Source organism: Oenanthe melanoleuca, unplaced genomic scaffold (genome assembly GCF_029582105.1).
Source record: "Oenanthe melanoleuca isolate GR-GAL-2019-014 unplaced genomic scaffold, OMel1.0 S141, whole genome shotgun sequence".
Taxonomy (NCBI): Eukaryota; Metazoa; Chordata; class Aves; order Passeriformes; family Muscicapidae; genus Oenanthe; species Oenanthe melanoleuca.
The window spans coordinates 493-17,870 of NW_026612790.1; the positions used below are offsets into that span (position 1 = coordinate 493).

Here is a 17,378-nt window from a genome sequence, read left to right on the forward strand (position 1 = left end):
AGCCAAGTGATGTTTCTACACCCGGCCAGAAGTGCAGGAGCTCTTTGGGTGCATCTGTTTTCTCATCTTCCTTTTGTTGCTTAGAGTCAGTTTAACACTTTGTCCTATTCTCCAACAGTGGGAATATAGAAACCTAAAGAGGAATGTCCTGTATTCCCCAGCTCCATGTTCCTTAGAAGTGACTTAGGAATTATTTAACATCATTAAAATTTAGAGTAAAAATTGCGGTGGCCTAGGGCAGTTCTCTGTACGACCCAAGTGACACAAGAGACAGGTCAATGGCACTGAGACAGGTTTTGCAAAGTGCACTGGTGCCTTTAAAATGTGACATATTAGTAGAACTTAGTGTTCATTTTGGGGTGGAATAGATAAATTAATGCCCTTGAAGTGTTACAGGAAATAGGTTTTTTTCTGCCATGGGGATGGCACTAAATGCCCTGTGCTGAGCTAGTTTGTTTTCCTGCAGAATTATTCCCACCAGCTCGTCTGCCTCACTCCAAGGGAACAGGTGGTTGTGCCCATTCGGGCCATTGCAGCCCGAGCCATCCTGGAGTTCCCTGAGCAGCTGGACTTCTCGCAGTGCCCGGTCAAGTACAGCACCCAGAAAACTGTGCTGCTTCGCAACGTCGGGAGCCTGGAAGCTCATTTCCAGATGAGCACCCAGAGGTGAGGCAGCTCATCTGTCCTTGTGCAGAACTCCTTTGGGTGATAGCAGAGCTGGTAAGGGCAACAAAAGAAGCAGAGCATGGGAGCTGCTGCCCTGCAGCCCCGGCTGGAAATGGGCAGGACATGTGGGCTTTGCTGTTGCTTCTCATGGTTTATGCAGGATGCAGCCTTTGAGCTTTCTCTCTCCCAGATTTCCTGGAGGGTGCTGGAACATGTTGGTAGCTGGCTTGCACCCTCCTGGGCACAAGCAGCTTCTGAAATGGTTACTCACCACTGTCAGCCAAACAGACCCATTCTCTGAGAGGCCACAGGCGCTTGGCTTTCCAGTGATCCCTGCATCAGATGCCCAACATGAGCTGTGTTGTGGGCAGCTGGTGCAGTTCCTGTTACTTAAAGCTGATCTGATTTCCCTTGTCAGCTGAGGGCATCAGTCACCTCTTCTGTTCTATGACAAACCTTTGAAAGCCAGTTTAAAATTTCAAACAGGTGATTTAAATCTGAATAAAGTCTTGCCCCCTTTCTTTGAGATTTCTTTTTAAATACTCTGAAGTTCCTGTATTTCTGCTGGTTCTTCATTTTGGTTTGTGTAAAATGTTTGGTGAAAGATCATGAATTCTTCAATGGGAGTTTTCATAAAGGGTGAGCTCCTCTAATGCCTATCAATATACCACATGCCCATAGGTGTATGCACAGGTGTATAGGAAATATGAGACACTTAGTGAATATGTGAAAAGCAATTGGACTGATTTAGAAGATAGAAGTATAGAATGACTTTTGCTGGAGGGGACCTCTGGAAATCATCTGAGCAGACAGTGCTCAAAGCAAGCCCAGTGTCTGGGGACTGCCAGGTTCCATTGGGAGATCTGGACCTGTCTTTAGATGCCATACAAGAAAACCAACATATAAATGGACCTAGTTAAAAAGCAGAAGAAAACAACCTATTAAAATCCCCTCCATACCTTATCTTTTCTACCTGTCAGATGCAGTAGTGATTCACTGGAAGGGTAGATCTAACAGGATGAGAACTATCTTAAGGAACAGCTCACAATTAACAGCTAAAGGGCCAAAATTTAGCCTGCCAGCCCCATCTCTTGGTAGAGGTTTTCATTTGGTTATTATAGTGTCAGGGATGTCTCCTTCACAGCTCTTCTACCTATGGGCTCAGGGAAGAGCTTAGTGATGTTGGCTGAAATTCAGAGGAGTTAAGTTTAACTGTAGAGCTTGTGTCCTTGGGTCTTGGGGAGCCAGGTCTATGTGAGAGATGACTGCTACAGCAGTACCAGAGGAGGCTGGTGGGTACAGGCCGGGGTGGCATGCAGGACATGCAGGGGCTTATTTGCACTCAGTTTTTCAGTCCTGACAATTGAGTCCTGACCTTGGCTGGATCCTCTTCTCCAGACAATTTGAAAATAAGAAGATGGGTTCTTTCTCAGGCAATCCCTGAAGTCACCCCCAGGATTGCTTTTCCCAGCCTGCCATCTGAGGGCAGGAGTATGTAACATGGGGCAGGAGTGGAAAGGGGATGGGATGGGATGGGATGGGATGGGATGGGATGGGATGGGATGGGATGGGATGGGATGGGATGGGATGGGATGGGATGGGATGGGATGGGATGGGATGGGATGGGATGGGATGGGATGGAAGGTAGTGCTGAAGTGTGGAGGGATTCCCTTAACTGGCAGCTTCTCTGTTCTGGTGAAACTTCTGGCAAAAGAATAAGAAAAAAATCCTGTGCCTTGCCCACCCCAAGCCCCAGCAGAGACCTGCACAAGTCCTGGCATCACCCTGGGGCAGATGTGGGAGCAAGTCATTTGCACTCTTTCAGAGTTTTGATTGCTCCTTTGCTTAGAGCAGCTTTCACTGAAATGCTGATAAAATTTGCCCTTTTTAGGCTAAATCAGGATGCTATCAAGGTAAAATAAAGCAAAGAACCACACTGTAAATTCGACACTCATTATTTCTTGGTCTTCAAGGCAAAGTTCCTTCTCCCTGTCTGATTCCTAGGCTGTAATCTCACAGGACAGGTAGTGCCCTAACATTTGCATCTCTTGAAATGAGGTTTATAGGCAGCAGCAAAAGGGAAGTTCCTGAGGCAGTCAGTGTCGAGTTGTGCATGCAGATAACTCTTAACTCTCTCTGTGCTCTTCACAAACCATTCTCTGATGGGATTGCTGGCAGTTGGAGCCTTGAGTCTCCTTGCAGAGAGATGCAAGGATCTTGCTGGATGCAGAGTATGGGGGAGATGGGTCATTTTATCCCACAGGATCTTCTGAGAGCTGGATCTCCTCAGAAGTGGGTCAGTAGCTGTTTCTGATCCTGTCTGTTCTGTCTGTCTTCTGTTGACTGTGATCTGTTTGCTCCCTGCTTGCCCAAGGGAGCTGAAGTGACCTGCACTGCAGAAGAAGAATTATGCCCAGATGTCCCCCTGAGTCCTGATCCCTGTCTTTGTGTTGCAGTCCTTTCTCCGTGGTTCCAGCCAGCGGAACTCTGGGCGTTGGTGACACCATGCAGGTGACAGTGGGATTTCACCCGCTGACAACTGGTGACCATTCTGGGTCCCTGGCAGTGTGCTGCAACACAGGTGAGTGCTGGCCACTGCACGGGGCACAGGACAGTTCTGCACCATCACTCCCTGTTGTCCCACCCCCCTCAGTTCCCTTGAGGTGTACCTCCCCTGTTACAGCTTTACCCCAAAGAAAACTGAGAACTCGTTGGTGTTTGGGGGCTGATAAAGTGGATCCCCTCTAACTAACAGGGCTAAGATTTTTGGAATCCTGTTTTGCTGGGAGTTGCTGAGTGGAGGAAGGAGGAGCCCTGATTCTCCACTATCGTGTGGCTATGCCTGGCTGAAGTTTCATTTTATTGCTGTTTGTGAGGTGTGAGGTCTCCAGCAGACTCTCTCCAATGCAATGTATTTCTTGCACACCTCTGTCCTGTATGCTGCTTCTCCATTGGCCTGTCACAGACCCTTTTTCTATGTTGCCCTCTACACATATATGGAGTTTCTGTTTAATAACATTTTCAGGCCCTTGAGTTCCTGTTTGGTGACAAATCAAGACAAATTTTCCCTCCTCCCCATTTCCCACACTGTTCATGCTGTTGCAAATCTCTCACATCTATCTCCCATTTGATTTCTAGACTGAGGAATCCATTCAATCTTCATATGGAAGCTTCTCTGTACTTATTAATATTTCCTTTGTCCCCTTTTTATTTAATTTTAAATGCTCCAGCTTGGTGTTCGAGATCAGAACAATATAAAATATTTCAAGACTGATGTGGCTGTGGGTTTGGACAGGGAGATGATGAGGATTTTCCTGGTGTTCATTTTGTAGAGGTTTGTCATATTGCAGAGCCAACTGGTTGTGTTCCTTGCCTGTGTCCCCCCTGCTGTGGGCTGTCACTTCACTTGTTCCTCTGGGCCTCCTTTTTCTGCCCACATGCCCCCAGGCATATTTGCTTGTCAGCAACAAGGGATCCAAGGGATCAGGAGAGACAGGAGTCTCGTGGGATGCCCAGGGGAGAGCCTGGGCAAGCCAGGACTGAACAGGGCTCCTCACTGCACCTGAAGGACTTTGATGCAGAAATCCCAGTGATCTGAGTGGCTCACCTGAGCACATCTGACCAGTCTCACTGTACCTACTGACACCTTGGGGCCAGATCTCTACAGGCACACTCAGAAATAAGATGTTTAAGGAGGTGCCCAGGACATCCTCACGCTGTACACGCAGAGCTGTCAGGATGTGATAAATGTAGTGATCCACAGAACTGCTCATTCAGCTAAAAGCTGTGACACTTTCTTGTGCAACCTGTGGTTTGCTCTGTTCCTTGTGCTTCCATCAGCAACTGAGCTGAGCAAAGACTCTCTTTGCTTTGTTCCAGGTGGAAGAAGAATCCACACAAACCTTCACGGAGAAGCTGTAGATGTTGCCGTTGAGTTGAGCACAAATTCCGTGAAGCTTGGGAAGACTTTCATCACCATGTCAAACTACACAACCATGTTCATCAGAAACAGGAGTAACATCACAGCCCACTTCCAGTGGAAGGCTTTTCGTACTGAGGAAGATGAGGCTGAAGAGAAGAGGAGGTTGGTTTGAAAGATGCATTTCAGCGAGATACATGGCCCAAGACTAAAACTAACGTATGGCCTCAGGGGGGTGTTGGTGCTTTTGAATGGTTTAGGCCAAGTAAACCATGCCTGGCACTAGGCTCTGTGTCCTGGGCTTCAGGAGCTCAGCACTTAGCATTCCAGGTCCATATTCCAACCAAGGATGGCATTTTGGGAAATGACTGGATTTCCTCAAGTTCTAATTGGGCTTTTGCCTCTCTAATCTTCTTCCTACATGACCTGACAACATCCTTAAACATGTCCTGACTTGCCAGCCCCTCTTTCCAAAGGTGATACCCCCTTTTTTTTTCCCCTTAGTTCCTTGAAAAGCTCCTTGCCCTTTCAGGCTGGTTGTCTTCCCTGTCAGCTCATCTTTCAGCACACAGGGACAGTCTGTTCCTTTGCCTTCTAGACTTCTTTCTTGAAGTATGTCCATCTTTCCTGGACCCCTTGGTTTTTAAGGGCTGTTTCCCAAGATGCTCTCCAAACCAGTCTCTTGAACAGGCTGAAGTTTGCCCTCCAGAAGTCCAGAGTGGAAGTTTTGTTGATGCCCCTCCTTGTTTCACCAAATATTGAGAACTCATGGTCACTGTACCCCAGACAGTGGTGAAGAGATGAAGTTCATTAGTTATTAGGGAATCTCCTGGTGATATCCAGTACCTGGATCCCAGGGAGGCAGCAGACTTCCCTGTGGAACGGATCCGGTCAATATACAGGGCCCTCAGTTCCCCAGAGGGAGCCCCCTACTACCACTACCCTTCTTTTCTTCTTAATACTTGAGGCTGTGATCTGTCTGACAGACAAAGTGCAACTGGGAGACTCTCCAGACAGAATTTTTCTTTAGTGTCATCTGGATCCAGGGCCTCATACCTATTCTGTCAGGGCACCTGGGAAGGTGATGGGGGTCAGGATGGAATTTTATTACCTCCCCAGTAGAGATCCATTTCCATTCCCCACTGTCTCCTAGGTCTTCTCCTTCTGCCTGATCACAAGAAGGGCAGGGCTCCTCTGACTCTTGCTGAGCTTCCCTCAGGGTTGGAAGGGTGTCACTCCACCAGTTAATTTCCGTTTTGCTCTCCCTAATGCTCCTCAGCCTTTGCACTTCTTCCTTAAGCTCTGCACCAGACAGAGCAGATCATTCACCTGCTCACACTGCACGCAGGTGTCTTTGCACTATTCTCTGATATTAACACCAGGCTCAGACCCTCCCTGCAGCCAGGGGCCAGGACAGCTGTGTCCTTCCTGGGGGGTTCTGGTTGAGTTGAGTTAGTACACTCTTGCTGGCAGCAGCAGCAATGGCTTTTGATCACTTGTAAACCATTGCTGGGGAATAAAAAGAAAAAAGCAGAAATAAAAAAGAAAGAAAAAAAAGGCAATCACCTCACAACCAGCTAAAAGACACAACGCACTACACAAGGAGGGTGGGTGGCTGCACCCTTTCTTCTCAGCCTGCTTGCACAAACTGCTGTGCAAAACCTGAAAAAATGCCGCGCAAACTGCTGTGCCAAAACTGCTGTGTGAAAACTACCATGCCAAAACTGGCATACCAAAACTGCCATGTGAAAACCACCATGACAAAACTGCAGTGTGAAAACTGCCATCCCAAAACTGCCATCCCAAAACTGCTCTGCCCAAAACTGCCGTCCCAAACCTGCCGCACAAAAACTGAAAAAACGCCGTGCAAACTGCTATCCCAAACCTGCTATTCCAAACCTGCTGTCCAAAACCTGCTGTGCCAAAACCTGCTGTGCCAAAGCTGCTGTGCCCAATTGCCACGGGAAGCTCCTGTTTCCTTCGGGCCAGGTTGCTCGCACTCCCCAGAGCCATTTTAAATCGTCTGCAAAGGAGCAGGAGATCGACCCTCGCCCACTTGAATGGTGGCAAGAGGGTCCTTTAGTGCCCTGGGCTTCTTGGTTTTCCATTGTTCTCTATCTACTTACACAGTGGCTGACTTCCATACAAGGTCTCTGTGTTAAATGAAAATCCCATTACCTTCTCTGGCTACTTCCCTGGGATGTTTCTTTCCAGTTTTTTCCACATGGCTGGCTCAGCCTGTACTCCAGATGATCCATTTTCCCCTCAGAAGGAACTAGGTTTCCCCAAGGAAAACTTCGTACTGGTTTTGGTTTTGTGGTTTTTTCCCAATTACATCTGTCTTCCTACCAGTTAGACTGTCACCAGGACATTTTGTTCTTCCTTACTTCGAGTCTTAGGGATGGTTTTAACTCCAAGGCCACTGTCCTGCTGTCACAGAAGCTTTTGAGATCTCAGAGCAGAGAGAACTTTTTAATGAGAGGAGATAGTGCAGGATCCTTTCCCTCTCACGACATTCTACTACCATGTACTGGGATGGGATCCCAAAAGCTCTGCATCATGAAAAGGTCTCTCTTGGAGTTTGCTGTCTTCCTCCCACACAACAAAGTCCCTCCCCCTCCCAGAGCCTGTTTTCATCCATCTAAAACCTTGAATGTCACTGAAGGGATGTGATGTCTGAATTAATTGTTTTCCTTTGGAAGTGCTCTCAGATTCTCTTGTGAAAGACAGAGTAGGGAACAGGGCAGGTCTGAAATGGAAGAAACAAAGAGTGATGCTGCTAACACATAGCTGCAGACCAGCTTTGTCTCCCCTTCCCAGGGAAGTCCTGCAGTGGGTGCTCCGTGATCTTCATCTGCCTCCCCGAAGCAGCTCAGTGGTAGCAAAAGCCAGTTGAGGTGGCTGGTGGATTCTCCCTCAGTTTTAGCAGAGGCTTTGAGCCAGGAGGTTCTTTTGAGGGATGCTGGCTTTCCAAAACTCTCCTGAGCTTCCAAGCATGGAGGAAAACTATTTGCTGTGCCAGTGAACAAGTTATCCTCTGATCCATTTGGATCCCCAGGGCTTGGGGTCAGCACTTGCTGGGGAGCTGCTGCTGCTCCTCCCCAAGTGCTTTGCTCTCCTGCACTCCCACTTCTCTCTGCAAATATGTGGCTTATTAAATGATCTGTTGCCTTTGTCTCTCCCTGTGGCTGCAGGCAGTGCTACTTGCTGCAGCCACTGAACGAGGCGCCGCTGAAAACCTCCATTGGGGAGGAAAATATAGAGCAGGAGATGGCAAAGGTGCAAGAAGACCCCATGCTGTTCTCCGATGACATTTTTTCCATTGAGCCAATGGTAAGTGATAGCTGAGAACCTCATCCTCTTCCTCCTCCTCCTCCTCCTCCTCCTCCTCCTCCTCCCTCCCACCCTCCCGGCTGTGGTCACTCAGCAGATCCTCAGCTGGCTCCATGTGCTGAGAGGGAAGACATCAAGTTTCTGGTGTGGCTGCAGAGCTCGCTGCTAAAAGCATTTCTGCCCTGCAGGCTCAAGGCAGGACTGGGAGCCTGACAGAGCCGAGCTCTGCTGCCAGGGCTCGAGCTCAAGGGCACTCTGTGTGTGTCCTTGCAGTGTCCACAGGAACCAGTTAGTGTAGGCAGGTGCTCCCCTGGCACGTGGTGTGTGGGGTTTAGCAGAGGGTGTTGGAGCACTGCCAGGTCACATATTGACCTGAAGCATGCAGTGGTTCACTGGGAAAAGGAGGCCAAATTCAGCCCAAGGTTAAGAAATGCCAATCCCTTCCTGTAACCATGACTTGCACTATTTCTGAGTCTCCCTTCCAGTGTCATCTGTGAGCCTGGACACAAGGGTGGAAGGTTTAAATGGGCCTTTTGAGTTCTCTTGCACACAGGGACAGAAAACCTTTTCCTCTGCTGTTTATGAAAGCAAACCCCCACGTCCTCCAGAGCCCTGATTCTGAATTTTGGCATTGTGAGAGATGATGGTGTCTGCACAGTGCAAAATCCCTTCTCATCTTGGAGTAAACCCTAGAATAATCCCAATCTCTGCTTTCTTTCAAAACAGGTTAAACTAATATTTTTATTTCCAAGGAAAGGGATCACATTCTCTTCTTGACAAGAGCCACCAGTGCACAATGGCAGTTCCATCCCACTGTAACTGACAGCAGCATGATGTGACCAAGAGCTTGTGTCAGAGCAGTAGGAATGTTGTGGAGAATGGGAGCTGACCAGCTGAGCATTAAGAGCTTCCAGCAGTGTGTTGAGCTGGCTTTGGAGTGTTTCCTTGGGCTCCTTGTGTTGTTCACTCATCATTGACGCTCTAAATAAAGGCTTACAGGACTGTGGTTAAAAACAAGAAATGTGAAGTTTGAAGATTAATGTTCTGCTGTCTCTTTCTGTTTTAGGAGGGAGAGATTGGGCCTAATCGTTGTGCCAAAATCAAGGTGACCTTTAAACCCCTAGAAGAACTAGAGTATCGAAGTGTGGCTTACTGCGACATCTCAGGTACAGCTTTGCCCTGCTTCTCTCACCCACAGTGAAGCCATGGTGCAAGCCTGAGCCCACTGGGCTCCCCTGTAACTGCTGGGAAGAGTCCCTGCTCAGCAGGGCAGTGCTGGCACATCCCCACTGGCCCTGCAGCTTCCAGGGAATCTCTCATGCAAGGCCAGGGCTCAGAACACCTGTGTCTGGATTACTGATCCCAGAACAAGCCAGGCAGTGCAGGGAGAAGTTTTCATCCATGACTTTGCCAGCATTTCCACAAAGGCCAAAGAGCTACAGAGCAGAACAGCTTCAGTGAACCAGCACTAAGCCCCTCTAGACCACTGACCTCCAGGATGGGTCCATTTGACATGGATCCATCATCAGGTGGTGGGAGCTGAGTTAGAAATGTGCTCCCTGACCCTGGATCACATCCCTCTGCCCAGACACCACCAGACCAGAGGTGGCTGAGCCCCACTGAGCCCAGGGTGTTTGTGGAAGGACCACCCTTGGCCAGCACCTCCTTCTCTCCCTGTGTGGGAATTGTCACCTTGCAGCTCTGTCTGTGGAAACAGAACACAGTGCTGGGTGTCAGAAATTGAGACTGTGCCAACAAAGTCTGTGCTACTGGGCCAGGTAGTCTGGCAATTGCCAAACTCTTTTATGAGCTTTGTGCCATCGGTGAATGGATTTCAAAGCTCCTGTAAGTGCATAGGAAGGAAACCACAGAATCATGGTATGTAAAGGATGGAATGGACCTTAAAGATCATCTAGTGCCAAGGCCCCTGCCATGGGCAGGGACACTTCCCACTAGACCAGGTAGCTCCAAGCCCCATCCAGCCTGGCTTTGAACACTTCAGGGCTGGAACCTCCACAGCTCCCCTGGGAACCCGCTCCAATGTCTCACCACCCTCACAGTAAAAAATTTCTTCCTTATATCTAACCTAAATTTTCTTTCCTTCAATTTTGCCTATTACTTCTCAGTCTGTAACTCCAAGGCATCAGAGATGTTTTAAACTCAGCAGACTATTGGCTAAAATTGGAAAGCAGCCAAGGCATGGGTTAGCTTTAAGGGATATCTCCTGAGGGAAGAGAAGGGTCCATATCTTCTCCTGCAGCATCAGGAGCTGGTTGCATCTATCTCAGAGTCAGGGACTAGCATTGAGGCAGCCTGGAAAATCCAGTAGAAGAGAGGGAATTATTGTACTGAAATGCACATCTCTCCCCAGGCTGTGAGAGCAGGCTGCCCCTGCGCCTCAGAGGGGAAGGCCAAGGACCCTTGGTTGAACTCAGCAATCGTACACTCAACCTTGGGAACATTTTACTCAACACTCCCTACGTCTATGAGGTGAGCAGCAGGGCTTGGGATGGATCCTGATGGCTCCTGAGGCAGCAGCAAGCCTGGTGGACTTGTGGAATTCCTGGCAACCTGGGCAGTTGTGAGCAGGGGATGTTTGATGTACTGGTCAAATCTGGGGGAGTCAGGAAGGTGTGTCTGTTGTTCATGAAACCCCAATCCCTGCTTTTGGGCAGCCTTCCTTGGGGATCAGCTGGGAGGCTTCCTGCAGAACAACCCCTTGGCATATGAAACCAACCCTGGGTCAAAAAGCTGCACGTTCAGAGGCTTTTGTGGCAGCTCCAGACACAAGGCACCTTTGTACTGAGCTGTTCAGAAGCAGCTGGAACAAACTGGCTACAGTCAGTAGCTTCAGTCCATGGCAAACAATTTTCAGTCAAGTGTCTCCTGCCTCTTCCTGGAAGTCACAGGAAAGCCATCCAGCCTCCTGGCTCAGTACTGGCCCTTGCAAAGGGCTTGGGAGTTCTTCCCTTGCTGACCAGTCCCTCACCACACTTCAGCTGTGGTGCAACTCTGACTCTAGAAATAGAGAAGAGTGTTCTTGGAAATAAAGCAAAGGATTTTTCTACATTTTTTCCTCCCCCACAATAGTGTCAAGTTTCAGAAGGAAAAAAAAATAGAGAACAACTGAGGTAAAAAATGAGGCACTACATCATGCCAGACATTTTCAAGAGCTTGGCTGTGGAAGGGAAAGACATGCTGAGTCTTCTTATCAAAAGATGGTGCTGTCTATACATTTTGATGCTGATGCCTCATTATCATTGTGTTGTTTTCATGACAAGGGAAAAGGTGAAAGAGTAGGTGGTACTGCTGGAGCTGTGCTAACTTGGGCAGCAGCAGCTCTGTGGTGATTCACTGTGCAGCTGCAATAACCCCATGTTGCTCTCAGGGCCAGGTCTGAATGGGCTTGCTGATGCTGATCAGAGGTGGACTGCTCTGTGTCCATGGGATAACCCCAGGGTGACTCTGGTTATGTGGAGTTACCAGTGCTTTGCATGAAAACCTAAAGGCAGAACTTGTCCTGTTGTATTTTTCTGACTTCTGCCACTCAGGAGCACAAAGCATCTTCTGCCTTTTCTGGGTGATAATTGTGTCATTAAGCAATAATTCCCAAGAAAGGAAGATTCCACATGTATTTCCATTTTGCTTTCTTGCTGCTGTAGGTGAAACTGATTAACCAAGCAGCTATTGATGCTCCCTTCACCTATATCCATACAACTGCAAATGTGGGCTACTGCTTCAAATTTGCACCTGAGAAGGGCACCATTGCACCAGGTGGGATCCAGACCATCCAGATCTCCTTCAATGCCAACATACTGGGGAGCTTTGAGGAACAATTCCAGTTCATTGTGGCTGGATCTCCTACGTCTGCAATCCTGACAATCAAGTAAGGACTCTGGGAGTTTGCTGGGCACATCTGTAGCTGTCTCTGGGACATCCCCCACCTACCTCATTTTGGGCTCAAGAAGAGAAAAAAGGTGCTGCCTGAGATCTTAATCTCTGCTCTGATCCTGGCATTGCCTTAGTGGGGCGGGGCGGGGGGGGTGGCGGCTGGTTCCTCCTCTCCTGTGTGGTACCTGGGAGCTGGAAGGACACTTCCCTGCAGGGATCTCCCTCTGCCTTGGGCCATAGCAGGCAGTAGGATGGATCAGCTTTGGGCAGTAGATGCTCTGGGACGTCCCACCTGAACACCCAGCAAGGCCCCCAGGACTTTGGAGATGGCCAGCCTGGGTGATTTGGCACCAGCAGCAGTGCTTTTAAAAACCTCCCTGAATAATCCATCCCAAATGGGCAGCAGCAGCCTCTCCTCACTTCTCATGGCCATGCTGTGGGGGACAAGCTGTGCTCCCAACTCCTGTGCAGAGACTGCTCTGGTACCTGCTTGCCACAGCCAGGAAAGGGCTGATCCTGTGGGCTGGTGCCATTGCAAGAGATAATCCTGGCCCAGCAAAAGGGAGAAGGGGTGATAATAGGTGAGGCAGAACTCAGTCCTCAGGACTACAGCAGCACAAGGGTTTGTCCCTGCTAGCCTGAGCCATGTGCTGGTAGGATGATGTAGTGTAAGCAGGAAAGCTGATGCTGGCTGCACTGGAGATTTGGAGCTAGGCTGTTGCTGTTGGGAGGCCCTGGATCAAGGCAGTAAAGAAATGAAAGCAATCTGCACTCGATTATACATAAGAGATAAGGCAGATGGAGAAAAAAGAACACGGAAGTTATTGCTTAGCAAGAGAAAAGTGGTGAGTAGGTCTGCCCATAGTAGAGAAACAATTATGCTGGCTTTGTTTTTGGAGGAAAAGTACTGCTTTTTTCTTTTGGAAATCAAGAGGGAACCTTCCACCATCAGATAATTGATTCTCCTCTGTCCCTCCCCCAAACTGGTCATGGGATGTTATTGCATAAGCAGCTTTGTCCTTGAGCAAGGGCAGGTGTCTCTTGTTGAGATGTGTAGAGCAGAGCCAGTGGCAGCCCTGTGAACACAACAGAAGGCAGAGTTCATTGGTCCTGATTTTTAACCAAAAAGCAGAGTGGGCATTGACTGGCATCAACCATGAAATAAACTCGTGAGTGTTGTGCTTCAAGTGCTGATTTCAGTGGCTGTTGGTGAGTTTTGGAGCCTGTCTGCTGAGTTCAAGGACAGGTGAGGTGGTGCGGTAGATTCAGGACATCCATGTCCTACTGCTCTTGGCTGTGCCAGCTGGTGCACTGGTGACAAGCTGGTCCTTTCCTGAAGCAGTGTGCTTCAATGGGTTCCTCTGAGACCGACCTGTGCTTTCAGAGCCCAGAGCACACTTGCCAAAAACAAAATCTGGCTGACAAAACAGGCGAAGGCCAGGTCTTTGTATGGAAATCTGAGGGGAGGTTTATTGGGTCTCAGAGGGAGTCCAGGAACAAAGACAAAACTGGGTCGATGGCACAAGGTTCAATGAGGTTTAATAGGAGAGGCAGGTCTGAGGGTGAAGGGCCAATAGGGACAGGGAAAAGTGGTGCAGAGGAGGGGAGCCAACCAGGGAAACCAAGAGGATAACAGGGGTGGAGCACTGCAGCAAATCAGGACCACTAGGGATCAGGAGAAGGGAGAACATTCTAGGAGGAACACAAATAAGGTGAACAGGGGCGGAAGAACTGTACAAACCAATAGAACTTAAGATATTGACATGTGCCTGCAAAGGGATTGAGGGAGGGAGGAACTTCTCACTGTAACCTTAGAGTGTGTTTCTCCTTGCCTGCTCTTGCCACTCCAGAGCTGAAATGGTACAGCCCCAGTGCCGGCTCTGGAGCCTCCTTACTTTACTCTAGGATTCATCTCTTGACTGTGTAGAGCTGTTGCTACTGTTTTCAGAAAATGTTTGAGGCTCCCTTGGCTTCATGTCTCAAAACTCTGTCTGTAATGATTGTGTGGGTCAAAATCTCCTGAGAAAGCTCCTCCATGGGAACAGCAGTTACAGCTAGGAAGTAGCAAAGCAGGGAACCTGTGGCTGGAAAGGCTGGTTACAGAAGTTTGTGGGGACACCTTTATGTCCATCACATTCCAGATGAGGAAACTGAGGCATGGAGCCATGTCTGGGTGTGTGTTCAGGGTCCTTCATGGGACCACCAGCAGCTCGGGGGCTTTTCCTGCCTGCCCTGTGCCCAAAGCCCCATCAGTGGCTGCTGGCTGCTTGCCACTGGGCTTTAGCTGCCTCCTGTCCACATGGACACTGTGCTGAGCACATGGTGGTGTGTTGATTTGAAACCCACAGTGCCCCTGACCAGGTTTTATGCCCCCAAGCCACGACAGCTGGACGCTTTGCAATTCCCTTTAACCAAACCATTTTCTCCTCTCCTCCTCATCGCAGGGGGTTTGTCACTAGACCGAGTGTACACTTTGACATCGAGGAGATCGACTTCGGTGACATTTCCTTTGGTGAGTGTTCCCTGGGCTTGGACACAGCGTGAGGGATCTGTGTGTCTCAAAATGGACCGTTTGAACATGAAGGCATCCATCACTCATGTTCTGCCACAGCAGCCTCTTCGAGGTGTGAACTCCAGGGCTGCTGGTGCCTCAGGTAGCACTTTGCCATTGTGAGATCAAATAGTACCAAGGAATAGAAAGGCAGTATTTTCTGGTGTCTCTGTCCTGGTTTAAAAGACAGATGTCTGCTGAGAAAGATGAGAATCTTGCTGGGATGGAAAGATGACCCCCTCCCTCCAAATTATTGTACCTTCGAAATTACAGGTGTTCCAGGCAAAAATACAGAAAAGGAATAACAGTTCTTTACTAGAATATATCAGGACAGCAAAACAACAAGGCAATAACAGAAGTTTCCAACCTGCCAAGTACTGTTTTTCCCCTTTAGTGCAGTTATGATCACAGGCAGGAGGAGCTGTGGGCTCTGGCAGTGATTCCCTCCCAGCTGGCACCGGCAGGGAGGAAGGAAAGAAGGAAGGGAAATTGCTCCTTCTGCAAACTCATGGGCAGCAGGGGAAATCAGCAGTGCCACACAGCAGCAGGCAGAAGTGGGGAAGGCAGGCAGGTTCAGTCATGGTGCTGAGCTGCAGCCCAGTGAAGTGCCAGGGCCAGGCACACAACCTCCCTCCCGCAGCACCACGCGGCCGAGTTTCCCCATCCCCGAGCAGAAGGAAGGAAAGGTGCACTCCCTGCAAAACCTCAGGTCCAACTTCACAACCACCCATGGCATCATGCCATAACTCCCAAAAAACCCTGAACAGAAAAGCACACCCCCACAGCCAGAACCCCCTCCAACCCCTATCCCCCTTCCCAGACCAAGGGGAAAATTCACTACGAAGCCTAAACCCATAACAATGAAGTTCATGAACTTTCAAAGAAAACTAATCGCCTTTCCTGAGCTGCTTCTTCCTCACCCTGCATCACCACTGAGGCACTCGTTAAGGTGCCTTTTGAATAAATGAAACAAGAAAGGTAACAGGTATAAATACTGCTCTGTAATAGGAGATTCATCCTGCTTAATCCAGTTTCATTCCTAAGGTGTCTTCAGGTGAAGGCAGCTGTTGTATCTTTGCTTCTTTTAAACTGTTGATTGTTGTCTGCATGTGGTGACCTCAGTCTCATTTGAGGTTTTGACATCCGTGCTTGTCCTTCTTGTGTCTCTCTTGCCTCCCTGCTGGAGTCACTGCTGGAGCTGGCAGTAATCACTGTTGATGGGCACAGACAAGCTCTGGGCTTGCAGTACCTGCAGTTGTTTTCCCCTCCATCTGTTCAAATGACTCTTGGTGAGCAGGCCTGGGGAGGAGTTTCCTCCCCACAAGCCAGATGTCCACTGCAGAGCAGGTTGTGGCTGGTGTCCGGGCTCTGCAGGACATCCTCCCTGTAGCAGTGTGTGCTAGATGGTAAAGTGCCCCTATGTTCCTGAAAAGTGCCTTTAGTAGAAGGTCAGGCAGGCACACGAACACGCACCGAGTCCACACAGCCACAACTGGCAGAAAGGAGCTGACGGAGAACAGGTGAGAGGGATCTTCTGTATGGAGTTCTGATGGAGGTTGATTGTAGCCACACACTGAAGGGGTCCAGGAGCAGAAGAGCCAGAACAAAGAGGGTCGAGGCTTAAGTACAAGGCAAGAGGGGGCAGAGTAGAACATGAGGGTCCAAAGGGCTGAGAGCACAGGGGCGGTACAAAGGTGGGGCAAAGGGCGACAACCAAGACGGAAACGGGGGTGGAACACTGTGGCAAATTTGGCCAGTGGGTAAAGAGGGAAAGGAGAACTTTCCAGAACTGGGGAGGGCATTAGGGATGACATAACTGGGGTACATTAACATAGAGGAGCAAGGCATTGTGGGGAGAAACCCTTTTTGTCACCCTGGCTTAAGTGCCCTTTAGACGACTCCTCGTCTTTCCTTCCAGGGCCCAGAGATTGTTATCTCTCTGGCAGGCTCCTGGGCCTCCACGCTGCACCATGTGTGGCTGTACCTCTGACTTTCCAGTATGGAAAGCAAATCCCAGAGCTACAGTGGGGTAAACCCTTGCAGGCAGCAATCACAGTGAGCAGCATGGGTGTGATGTCCCAGTTGGTTGGGTGAGGTGGGACATGGTTGCTAATTGCTAATCTGGAAGCAAGGCTCGGGTTTGCCTCCAGTTGAGTGGGCTCTGAGCTGTCACGTGCTCAGTCTGTTTGGCCCAAACCAAGAGATGCCTTAAGGATCCTGCAGAGAGAAACTGCATTAGGGTGCTTTGCATCGTGTTCTAGTTCCTGATTCCACCCTTGCTTTCTTTTGCTGTAGCTTCTCTCAATGACGACTCGCTGTTTATATATCTCGAAAATGGTGGGAGTGTTGGCAGACTTAACAGGGAATTTTACAGCTTAAATTTTCAGAGTAAATGCTCTGGGGGTCTGGGTGCACACTCATCAGTGAGAAAGAACTGGTGCTGGTTTGGGGCAGGTGAGGGAGCTGCTCCCCATCAGAAAGAGAGAAGCTTGCAATGTTCAGCAGGGCTAAGAGTGGGCATTTTCAAGGCTGCAGTCTGGAATCGGTGTCAAAGAGAACTAAGTGACGATGCATTTCACATGCAGCTTCTCGGTGAGCTGTAGTTCAGAAAATAAAGAGCTGAACTCCAATGACACTTTTATCCTAGCAGGATATTCACACCAGGAGTTGTGACATTACTGGTGCCTAAATGGGTACTTGTGTCCTTTTCCTAGGCTTTCCCTACACCAAGACCTGTCGCCTCACTAACCCCTCCCCAGTGCCCCTGACGTTCAAGCTCCGCATGTCTGACGATGGCACACAGCCTGCTGTTAATTGCTTTGATCAAATACGCAAGCCTAATGACCCATCCTGGAGGGACGGAATTCATTTTGATGTGGAGCCAAGGGAGTTTACAATGAATCCCAGCCAAGGGACCATCCTTCCCTGGGAACACCAGGATATCGAGGTATGGGAAGAGTCCAGCCATGCACGCTCAGCACCAGGGCTGAAGCTTCACTGCAGTGTGGGAGGGCTTTA

General features: G+C 49.3%; 1 protein-coding gene across 1 annotated transcript in view; it reads left to right on the forward strand.

The window, feature by feature from the left end:
- Nucleotides 1–466: 466 nt before the first annotated feature.
- The window catches only part of LOC130266675 (hydrocephalus-inducing protein-like), a gene marked incomplete at its 5' end in the record, with an annotated part of 38,775 nt that continues 21,863 nt past the window's right edge, over nt 467–17,378 (forward strand). Inside the window, 9 exons of the mRNA XM_056515951.1 lie at nt 467–666; nt 3,123–3,251; nt 4,553–4,750; nt 7,780–7,918; nt 8,985–9,084; nt 10,290–10,408; nt 11,581–11,804; nt 14,254–14,321; nt 17,075–17,307. Coding sequence (XP_056371926.1) covers nt 467–666; nt 3,123–3,251; nt 4,553–4,750; nt 7,780–7,918; nt 8,985–9,084; nt 10,290–10,408; nt 11,581–11,804; nt 14,254–14,321; nt 17,075–17,307 — 1,410 coding nt within the window. The remainder of the gene's footprint in view (nt 667–3,122; nt 3,252–4,552; nt 4,751–7,779; nt 7,919–8,984; nt 9,085–10,289; nt 10,409–11,580; nt 11,805–14,253; nt 14,322–17,074; nt 17,308–17,378) is intronic.